The sequence below is a fragment of the Sinocyclocheilus grahami genome, unplaced genomic scaffold, assembly GCF_001515645.1.
Source record: "Sinocyclocheilus grahami isolate Dianchi unplaced genomic scaffold, SAMN03320097.WGS_v1.1 scaffold132.1, whole genome shotgun sequence".
Taxonomy (NCBI): domain Eukaryota; kingdom Metazoa; phylum Chordata; class Actinopteri; order Cypriniformes; family Cyprinidae; genus Sinocyclocheilus; species Sinocyclocheilus grahami.
In genome coordinates, this window is record NW_015505311.1 from 1626257 (window position 1) to 1638054 (window position 11798).

Sequence of the window (11798 nt, forward strand, 5' to 3'; positions counted from 1 at the left end):
GCAAATCAATTTCTAACCTATATATAATGTGTTATTTCTGGATTTTTTGGTTGGTATTCTGTCTCTATTCGGCTCACGTTTTACTGCCACATCTGGCCTAAAATCTAGCACTGTCACCTTGTGTTGACATTGTGAAACAATGATTTGTACATTGTCAAATTATATATTTTCAATAGACAACCTGGGGCCATTTGAAATTCATCCACGGGACGAACTTCGGACACCCCTGATTTAGAGAGAGAGAGAGAGAGAGAGAGAGGGTACTGACCCCAAACTTTTGAACAGTAGTGTGTATATACCTCGGAGGTGTCTAATGTAATGTTTCTCTTCTCTCTTTTTCCTCCAGAATGTGCTCATAGTTGAGGTGAGGTTCATTTTTGAGTCAGTATACTAGAGAGAGAGAGAGAGAGAGAGAGAGAGAGATTGGTAATCCCAAGTTGTCTAAGTAGCTGTTTGGAATAACCCAGATCGTTGATGTCTCCCAGCACTTCTTGTCACCTTCAATAAGCCTTCACTCACAGATTTAAAAAAAAGTGAAAGAGAGGTTCATCATTTAAATTGTATATTTTTTTACATAAATAAATATATAAGTATATATATATTTTCTAACATAATAAATTGGGACAAAACAATGTGTTATATATCAGACCTCCTCTTAAGTTATTCCAAAATACATGAAAATATTTTTCATTTCTCATTTGAATTTATAATGTTTGTTTAAAATGAGCAGGGAATATTTTTTATATATTTTTTATTTTTTTAAATATGGGCCCTCCTTGAAAATAACTTTTGTCTGTGTGGTGTAACCAACATAAAAAACCCATTATGTTGTCATGTGACTAGTGAAAACTCCTTTAAAGCCCCATAATGGTGCTTTTTTTTTAAAGGCACGTTTTGTTCATGTCAAGAAGAAAGAAAATTCAAGAAAATAAAATTGCATTGTATTTGTTTAAAAAGATATATATATAGTTTTTAAAACTTTGTAATAAAAGTATTTTACATCACTTGACGTCTTTAAAGTGATTAAATCAACTTAATTGTAATAAATGCTGTAAAAGTTTATGTATGAAACCAAAATGGACACAAAGAGTAGTTCTATGAACTTGCCACGTGTTTTAAAAGTGTGTTGTTTATTAATATGTACATAATATAAATAATGTTGTATTATTGTCTTGGGCATCCTTATTTGTCACTGGATATCTATTACAAAAGGATCGACGCCATATAGTCTTGCGTACTTTTTGACACCTTGGCACCATACGTTAAGCCATAAGAAGTCACACGACGCTAGGTGGCGATAAAAGAATGAATTATTTTCCACATGACCGTTGAAGTTTTTGACAGCTGTGATACATGTGTGCTTGATCGTCAGTGAAGTCGTGTCACAGGTCTTCTCTGCTCACTTTCCTCACTTTTCATGGAGATAGAATCAATGTGCTTTTAGCACAAACGCAGCACAGAGACACAGGAGTGCGCACTCCCACCTGCAAGTGCTGCCTACTACATTAATGTGTCCTTCAGTTTCAATGTGATTAACGGGAGAAAATAGTGGACCGTAAAAATATGGAAATTACTCCCTCAAAAGCTTCGAAAAAGTGGCGCCATCGCCATTGCTCAAATGATATTATTATTATATTTTGAAAATGTTAATCTGTTCAGTGGATTTCCCTGGGGAGGCAAGTAAATTAGTTCTATTTCCGTGCAAACCAGCGCGAGGCAACGGGTAGCGACAAGCACCTTCGATTCGCTGATTACAATTAGACAATCCCAGCTCGGGATTCATCAAGCATTGATAATTTTTGGCATATTAAGCACGTTTTAGCAAAAGGTGATAAGGCAGTTTTAATTGAAATGAAATTATTACTCAAATAGAAGTTTGAGTTATTGTTATTAAAATGATTCCATTTTGCCCTACCTCATAAATGCAGACCAAGGTAAGATTTCTGAAGGGCATTGTAGGTTGTCAAGGCTGAATAAGGTAATTTGAAGGGAAATTACTTTTTCCCCCCATCTCTCAATCAGAAATGAAGTGAATTAAAACTCTGAATCAATCGCTTGTACTTTCAGCTTTCTCTGCAGTCAGCCCAACAATTGCAGATAATTAGTGCACGGGAAAGTTTTAATTGCACGATTAGCTGAGCGGGATTAGAAGGAAATTTGCCTGGTGGGATAGCCTAGCTTCCTATAAAACACCAAACTCTGTGCTTGAGTGAAACACAAACACAGAAAGGAAAACCAGTTTACACTTTAATTGGTTCCGTTTGTGGATCAAATGACTTTTAACAACTAATTTACGTTTCACACTCTAATTATCTGTACATCGACTAACGCGCATCTCAGTTCTGAGCTACAAATGAATTCACATTCAGTTAATTTAGTGATTTCAGACCTTCAAAAGTAGTATATTGATTTATTTTAATTGAAATGTTTCATTCGAGCCTAATGGTTATTTATGATTATCGTTTAAAAATGCAAGCTTCAGGGTGCTGAGAGTTTATGAACAGCCCACTCCATTTCATCTTCATGGCTAAACTTTGTATGAATGTTAATAGGTTATATTTAACTACATAAACATGCACCTCTTCAACCTCTTTAAATTGGTTTGATCCATACGTGTAAATATGTGCATTTTATATTCCGATATCCTGGTGGGTTTCTATACGTTATAAATTGATTGTGCAATAAGTTTAATTTTCACACGTGTTGATTCTTTACACGTTTTTTATAATATCGCCTTCAGATACAGATTGAAAGTAGCGAAAGTGTGATAAAAGTGGGCGAAAACGCACTGAACCCTGGGCCTAGCGGATACCGCTTGCTCAGAACTGGAGGGATGCCCTTTCAAGAAGCGGTTTTCAAAAAGCAAACGACAAGAAGCCAATTATTAAACTTAGATGTCTGGGGAGGGGCAGAATGAAACGATTTCCATAATTCCTGTATGTGAAATGATGAAATGTTTAGGGATAAAGAGTGGAGGAGAGCGATACAAACCAAGTAGCATCAAACGCGCGTTCACACAGGGAATGTGTGCTTTGAAAACGACTAGCGCTTGTAGAGAGACCCCCCTCCCCTCCTTTTAATTTTTTTGCAAAGTGCTCGTTTGAAATGAACACATTGAAATGCAGAGAGGCGGCCAGCCAACAGACTGCGGGGTCAAGTGACGAACGGATTATATGCTTCTTCTTAATAATATTAATTATACAATTTGCATGCTAATAAGGTAACAATTATCGTGCCTCTCTGTTGAAAGATTTAGGTTATTACTACACGCCATCCGGGTGCTACTGAGGGGTCAGCGCAAGCGAGCGAGTGGTGAGAAATTTCAACTCAAATTAACATTCTGGCAGCTGGAGAAATTGGATAAATAAAGTGGAATTAATTCCCGGTAATGGAGGAGGAGAGCGGGGAGAGGGAAAGACCCTTGTACTTACTTTATACATGAACAGGATTGATTACCATCCTGTATTCAGAACCATCTTTCCTCTCTCTCTCTCTCTCTCTCTCTCTTTCTCTCTCGATCACACACACCACATACTTTTCAAATCCAAAAAAATGTGCTGGACAGCATTTACATTTAACCATTTAGGACATAGTTAGGAAATATAATATCTTTATTTAGTTTACCTTTATATATATATTTATATATATATACACACACACACTCTAACGTGTGTGCGCAATAATTTACATACATCCTTATATGAAATATTGTCCTTTAAATTTAAAATAAGTCAATATATATATTTTTTAATTTGAATGATATTATTTTCTATGTAAAATTGATTAATATGACCGTCTCACACCACACTCCCTCTTGTCGATATAAATGATCAGTGGAATACAAGCATAAGTAATTATTTGCACGAAATGGCTTAAACATGTCAGTGATACAATTCTTTAACTCAGTAGCCTAATAATCGAAATATAAAAACACGTTTGTTTTCATAGAGCTTTCCCCCTCACAGACATTCTGTCAGACTCACTTTTGTTTCAACCTGCAGATATTATTTTTCATAACACCTGCCAAGATCATGGCCACAGTAATCAGAACTGTGGAAATGAGCTGAAACGATGCTCGAGTGTAGATATTAGAAAAGCTGAGGTGCTTGTAGTTTTAAATTCATCTTGACAGCTCGCAACAGTGTGGGGTGATGTTTCCTCCTTTCAAGGAACACTCCGCGTAATAGGAGAACATCATTTTACGCATTCAGAAAGAGCCAGGCGTTACTTGAAAATTATTATATAAAGGCAGCTTACTTGACATTTTCGGTTGTTAGTATGTCTTATTTTGTCTGCAGAACCAATGGTAACGTTCACAGCAGAACAATTAGCTATTGGAACAGAATCATTGCGTGTTTATGTAACGGCTGTTTAGAATTTAGTCGGGAATCAATCAATTTACCGGTTTCGCCTCCTCCCCTTTCTCCTCCCTCTCGCCTAGTTGCGATGTCTCATGGCATGTTGTGACAGCGCTGGTATTGTTTATTGAGGTGGATGTCAGGTATAATTAGCAATCGATATGGAAAACGTTTGTGTCGTGGCTCTGACGTCACCGACGATTAATGTTTCTTATTGGTCGCGAATTCCCCAGCGCGAGAGCTAGTTTTTTGGACTAGGGGAGAGTTGATGTTGACAAAGTAGGAGAGAGCGAAAAGCCCACACGCCAGCCTCGGTGTCCTTATTTCTAACTCGGGAGCGCAAAGCATGTTAACGCCGCACGTCCCTTCACGGCTACTGCATGCGCTCTGAGGGAAGAGTTGGAGCTTGCTTTGGCCAGACAAACGCTTCCCTGATTCCTGAGATGCAATGATGGATAGCCGGATCCTCGAGCATCGTCATGCCCAGTTTGGAGGCTCTTTGGGAGGCATGGTTGGAATGGGTTTCCCCTACCACCTCGGTCACCATCATGTTTACGATATTTCCGGACACCAGCTACAGTCGGCGGCCGCTGTTCCTTTTTCTATAGACGGATTACTTAACGGATCATGCTCTGCGTCTGTTGCAAACTCCAACCCATTACTCGGATCTGGTTGTGTTGTAAACGGGGATAGTCAGTATAAACTCAGCGGTAAGTGAATAATTATCCGCTTCTTCTATTCCATGCAGAATATAGTAAGCTATACAGTTATATTAGCAATAGTTACAGGAAAATATTTAAGAGTTACGCGAAGTCTCTTGCCAAAGTAATATGGATTTTTTTCTTTCAAAATTACATTTTACAAATAGAAGCTTTATTTCATATTCATGAGTTCAGGTAAACTGGAAATCGGTCGATTTTACTCGGACTGATAATATAGAATACAGTGATAATGACGAAATGTCATATTATTCTTCTCGTGATAGCCTTAGATTATTTTTGGTGTGTTCTATTAGTAGGCTAATTCTATTTGTAATTTATCTTATGACCATATTACACAAACGGGTTAAATTACTGTGAAATAAAATACGACATTAAACAATAATCCTATTGCCTTTTATTTGTGTAGGCTGTATTTTAAGAAACATCTTATTAGCAATCACAAGAATATTCTGACCTATATTATTAAAATTACACTTCACGGGCTAATTAGTCAGGCACCGCACTCTTGTAAAATCTTTTATTGTAGTATTTTATTTGACAACCATTGGGTTGTTGTAAAATTGTAATGTTTAAGTAATTTCTGTCAACAAAATTTTATGAAGACAGTTCCAAGGAGAATTGCTAGAGTGTGTATGTGTATGTGCATGTTCATGTTTGCATGCGCGTGTTCTGACAGACTCTGTGTTCCTAGATGCCGGAGACCCCGACAAGGAAAGCCCTGGTTGTAAACGGAGGCGAACGCGTACAAATTTTACGGGCTGGCAGCTGGAGGAACTAGAGAAAGCATTCAACGAAAGCCATTATCCAGACGTGTTCATGCGCGAGGCGCTCGCGCTACGTCTAGACCTTGTTGAGTCACGTGTTCAGGTGAATGATGGTTTGTTTTTGTAATAACATCTTTCATTGACCTTTATTATAATGGCCTATTTATGATTAATCAGAGCTATAATCCTGCTTTCAGTATCATAGCCTATACATTTTTTTGCTAGCCTAAATGTGATTGAAAATGTAAACTTTTAAATGCAAAAAGTTTTAATTAATATTTTTCCAATTACAACAGGATAGACAATTTAATTTAATGTTAAGGTTTAAAGGGTTAATGTCCAACCATCATTTTATCAGTTAAAAGCATTAATCGATCATATAACATTAATATTATTTGGATTTATGTTAACTGATCACTGTTTTAGTGCATGCAATTCTAAAGCAGATTATTATAAACAATTGAATAATTTATTCTGCTAAAAATGTTGACAGATTCGATTTTTTTTTTAATTGTACAAATGTCTTGTTTTGACTAATATATTAAAAATGTATCTTACACATTTGTATGTGATCAGTTTTGTCAATTCTTTACTAAATTATATTTAGGCCAGTGGGTTGTAAATGATGGCCTAAGTAAGCGTTGGACGTGCAGCCTTTGTCTGCATTTTGTAGAAACTCGACGCTGGATGAGAACTAGTCTTGTTTGGGGAGTTAAAAGCTTAGCTTTGTATTATTCTTATTTCTTAAGGAAGATTAGCCTGCGTTATCGTTAGGCTTGTGTGCTCACAGATTTGAACGACATTAACATTTCATGTGTATACACAGCTATTGTCATGTATAGCCTCGATGTCTCTATGTTAGTATGCGTCTTAGCCTGCTGGTGGATGCTAACTCTCGTGTTATCAGCGCTGAACAGACGGCAGTCGCCATGTGAGGGGCCTGGGTGTGAGGTGCGAGCCTGCTGCTCTCTGCCTCTTCTGGGCCAAATCTGTCCTAGCGCTTATGCGCGCCTAAATGAACTTTAGGGGACAGGCTCAAATTAGCCACGCAAGAACCAGGCTTAATTGAAAGATTGAGAGTGAGCCATTACATTGAGTCAATTGACAATTAAGACAAGTGCATCTGTGGCTTTATACTAGAAAATATGGTTAGATGAAAACATTTCCTCTGTCCATATTGTTGATGAACCTTGGATGTGTATCAAACAGAAAAACAAGACGTTTCAGAAACCTATTGCATCTTGACAGATTGCCAGACCTTTTATGTTTTCATGAGAAAAAGGCTGTTACTCTCTTATTTATTTGAATGAATGGATAATATTAGATAAAAATACACCATTCTGTGATTTGTGATTACAGTAGGCTATAATATTGCAAAAGAATCGAAATATTTGTACATTTCAGGTTCTTGTAATATTTATTCAAACATTTGTTTATGCTATATTTGCCTTAATAATTTTTGCCAGTCGGGGTTAATAGATTACATTAGTCTGATATATGCCTGCCTTCTTATGAAACTGACTAAAGAATCCTCAACCTTTTCTTTCTAGGTGTGGTTTCAAAACCGACGAGCTAAATGGCGCAAAAAGGAGAACACGAAGAAAGGGCCCGGTCGACCGGCTCACAACTCTCACCCCACTACCTGCAGCGGCGAACCAATGGACCCACAGGAGATCGCACAACGGGAGTTGGAGCGCTTGGAAAAGAAGAAGCGAAAACAGGAGCGCAGGCTGCTGAAATCTCAGAACAGGCTCTTAGTAGGTGAGCTCTTCCACACGCCCGGATCTGACAGTGACAGTGGAGTATCGCAGAGCACGGATAGCGAGTCCACTCCACACACCGGGCCCCAGCCTAGCGCGCACCGACAGCAAACAGAACTTATATGTGATCAACATCCACACCACCAAAGAGCCGGTGCAGTCAACGAGACAGCGGAACCCATGTACTCCGTGCGGAACTCTGCTCTGTGCCCCGCGAACGGCATCACACGCGCCTCCACGCTCCAGAAACTCAACCCATTTAGTGTGGAGAGTTTACTAGCCGACTCAAGTCCCAGGAGAAAAACTATCCTGGAGTTTTCTCAGTTACCGCCGCAGCGACCACTGGTCGGTAAAGGCCATTTCCTTCTGTATCCCATTACCCAGCCGCTGGGTTTCATTGTGCCACAGACAGCGATGAAACCGAATCAAGATTCAGGAAACTCGGATCACAACTGTGCCACGACAGACACCTCAACCTCAAACCAGAAAAATATCAGTCACTTGTGCAAAGACACCACAGACGACGAGCTGCAAAGAGAAAACAAGTTATCTTCCATTCAAACTTCAAACACAAGCTCAGAGAAATGTTATGCAGAATCTAATTCGCCAAAAACTGATTTTGAAAATGACTCTGAGTCCACTGTAACAAACTCGAGCCAGAAAGAAAGCCTCTCTCCTAAGCTGTCTGAAAATTCGGACACGAAAGCCCGCAGTTCTGCTGACACAAATAGGCCTACAGATGGAGAGGATGTTGACATGGGCTGACATACAAATAGGCCAGAAGCAGTGGCGCCAGTGACTTGTCACAATCCCAAAGCTGATAACGACACGCTTTTGTATACAATAATGTTTGAATTCATTTTTATATACTTTTCAGACACGGATATTCTTTATTCAGGAGAACTATCGGGTGTTGGCTTAAAATGTCTGTCGGCGAACTTGAAGGAACAAGTTAGCTTACAAGCAGCATACAAGAACACATCCTCAAACGTTGTATAAATAATAAAGTATCGAAAATATTTATATATGTAACATTTTGATAATTATTAATGATAAGAATAATAAAATATTGTGAAAGAAAAGACCTTGTCTTGCCACCTCGGTGCTTACAGTTAAGCATGTCTGTTTTGTTTATCGCTTTGAGAGGCTGCTGTACAGCAGGCTCGTGTTTATTGCTTTAACAAATTCATTCATTCAAAACCTCCAGTTAAAATGAGGTCTCACGCCGCGGGCGGTAGGACCGGGTCAGCTCCTGTGGAGTTTTGATATGAAAGTAATTATTTTTCCGGTGGCGGCTGGGAGGATACGTTTTTTTCTGTTAGCCTGAAGGGTTATTATATACATTACCGATTCCTGCGATATGAAATCACATAAACTTCCAACAATAATAGAATTAGCATGAAAGGCTGGCGAGTCAGATTGAAATGGGGAAATAATAGCCCAGGCAGCTGCGAGCATACGTGTGTGTGTGTGTGTGCGCGCGCGCGGCAAGCCTGGGTGATTCGCGAGGTGGAATTTTCATGAGGCGCGCGAGCTTGTCAGGGCACGCGTAGGCGGCAATATTAAGATAGATGTTCGATGATATCCCTCATTGTTCTGTCGCGTACATTGATGTTCCTGCCTTATCGGCCTATTGATCATTTGTCGCGCTACAAAAGAACAGCCCCCTTTCTCCTTCTCACACACATACACACAACTCTCTCTCTCTCTCTCACACACACAAACAGACAGAGAGAACTATTTAGTCTAATAATGTTACATATAGTGTCAAAAACTCATGGCACACTAAGCATCTGCGCTGGAAAATATTAACGGGGCATAAATGAATTAATAAATAGGCCTATATGATCGGTATGAAGGAGGGATGCCTGTGTCAAGAAGGAAAGACGGTCGCAGCATGGGTCTGCAATGGATTTTATTTAACTATGCTTCTTAAAGCAAAACCGGCCTATCACATTTCCTAAAAGATTTCCTCAACACACAGTTTAGATTCTGTACAAGTGGGCAGTATTACACAAATGTAAAACCGCCACCCTCTGGCCAACTTCATTGAGCCCCTGTATTTTCAAATAAATGAAAAGTAAACGCAGGGCTTCGAGCTTTACCCTATGAATGACATCTTCCAGCCTTAATAACATTTACATAATTTCTTATTTCGGGTTAGTGCTGTTTGCACTGCATGAGACCTAGCTTACAGGAAAAATAATGAGAGAAGGGATCATCTCTGGGGGGATGTGCCACTTCAGCGATGAGAAACATAAATGTTTTAGTGTAGTTATACGAGTGTAGGAAGAAAACGAGTGTAAGGAAGTAGCCTAGGCTATATTTTTACAGTGGCATATTTTATATGAGTTAGGCTAATCGTGAAGGTCTGACAGTTCCTCATTACAATGCACAACCTCTCACTGGGAATCCTGCAAGCACTAGTAGGCATAATTTATTATGACAAACAATGAATTGATCAATAGCTACTAAACGAATTGATGATACTACAAGCTCTCTTCAGGTCTGGTCATGCCCCCAGTGCTGTGATCTAGTCTTGTACACGTTATGAACTCGGTTTGTAGATTCAGGGAGTAAAAAGTTTTCACTTTGAGCCCCGAGACTCATTATAAACGGAGAAGGGCGGAGTGTAAATTGATTTTACGCTATGTCCATAAGCCGCAATTTCTCGTGCTAATTACGAAGGTGTTGCTTCTCATCGACAGCCGGCTGCTGATTTTCAATTTAACTGATCATCATACATTCATTTCTCCGCATGATAAATCTACAAGGCCGCCATGCCCCGTGTACTGAGTGGAGAAACAGCAGCGAGAGGGGGGTGGCGGAGAGCGTGTGGCTGTCAGGGCAAGTTAATGAGGGAAGTGTATGCGCCAATGAGTGCGGATCAGGCAGCTAATTTACCACCTCCCGTAGCCTTCTATCTCCGTATCTCATTTCCTCTTTTCTCCCGGGAGGGATTGCCACCCTAGAGCCGCATGTACAGACAATGGACAACTGGGTTGTCGTTTTAAAATCCACACATAAAAACCTTAACGTGGATGATGACCCAAAACGTTGTGTTTTGAAACTAGGATATCAAGTTTCATTAATGCTGGTTATGTTTCTCATTTAATTGCATGCCAGATTTTAATTTAAATGAAAAACATTTACACAGTTAATTATCAACGTCAATTCTCACTCTCGCTTTCTCTGGGCAGACTATGCAGTGTTTACGTTGCAAAGGCGGCAGAGAAGATGCATCCAAGGCAGCATATGGGTAGTTAAATCGTGACATGTTTATGTTACGAATTTCCTAACATTAAGATACATTTTTTTTGTACATAAGCACAAATATTCCACAGGATGTCAACTTCCAAAAAGTGCACAGACTGTTTAATGAGGCACAGAGGCGGCATAGATACATTATAAGACTTAACAATTGTAAAAATAATGTTATGAAAAGCAATATTTTAAATACGAAATCATGAAAATAGAAACGATGACATTGAGGAAAATATTAAATGAAAAAATATCAAACTATAAATGTTAAATAATTATAATAGTGACAACTACATACTTAAAGAACTAATGCTGCATCCCAGTTACACAAAAGCCAAACAACAACAGAGTCGCCTTTAATACGGCGCAAAGCTGGCATATTTACACTGAATTTGGAGCAAACACAAAACGTGCTCAGCGCACGCTTACCTTCGTTGTGTAAAGATGCCTTTAGATGCATTTGGATTCCAACATCCTCTCAAAGTGCAATGAGGATAAATACATTCAGCTTCATACTTAACATCTCTCTATGCTACCCTCATGGCCAGCCATGCACTGCAAATCTTAGCTAAATTTACTATTAATATCCACGATGTGACTAATATGAAACATTTTGCTTATGAACATCATCACTTTTTATCAAGCTTGTAGCAGGCCTTGCCACACGCTGACTTAGTCTTTTGGTTTTCGTCAGTGCAATCAATGTCTTTTGGCGCCTCTAAGGGGTTTCTCCCTCTTAACTAACTTTTAAATAAATGGATAAATAATGTCAGTATAGCTACTTACCGGTCTACCGTTTGATTCCGATCGTTACTAAAAGTGTTAAAGCGGTGTACTGTTGCTATGGTTACTAATGCAGTTTCACTTCCGGCTGTTTAGCAGCAGGTGAAAATTAAGTGTTTTTGGTAACTTAAAAATGTATCTGAAACGTTC

General features: G+C 39.0%; 1 protein-coding gene across 1 annotated transcript; it reads left to right on the top strand.

The window, feature by feature from the left end:
- Nucleotides 1-4637: 4637 nt before the first annotated feature.
- On the top strand, nucleotides 4638-8578 carry LOC107590715 (homeobox protein unc-4 homolog). The gene is made up of 3 exons (XM_016279623.1): nucleotides 4638-5068; nucleotides 5772-5947; nucleotides 7395-8578. Exons 1-3 carry the CDS (start codon nucleotides 4807-4809, stop codon nucleotides 8367-8369), a joined length of 1413 nt encoding a protein of 470 aa, XP_016135109.1. The 5' UTR covers nucleotides 4638-4806; the 3' UTR covers nucleotides 8370-8578.
- Nucleotides 8579-11798: the final 3220 nt, after the last annotated feature.

Coding starts and splice junctions, on each gene's coding strand:
- LOC107590715 (XM_016279623.1), top strand. CDS start 4,807: ATGATGGATAGCCGGATCCTCGAGCATCGTCATGCCCAGTTTGGAGGC. Junction 5,069..5,771: donor TAGTCAGTATAAACTCAGCG/GTAAGTGAATAA, acceptor CTGTGTTCCTAG/ATGCCGGAGACCCCGACAAG. Junction 5,948..7,394: donor TTGTTGAGTCACGTGTTCAG/GTGAATGATGGT, acceptor TTTTCTTTCTAG/GTGTGGTTTCAAAACCGACG.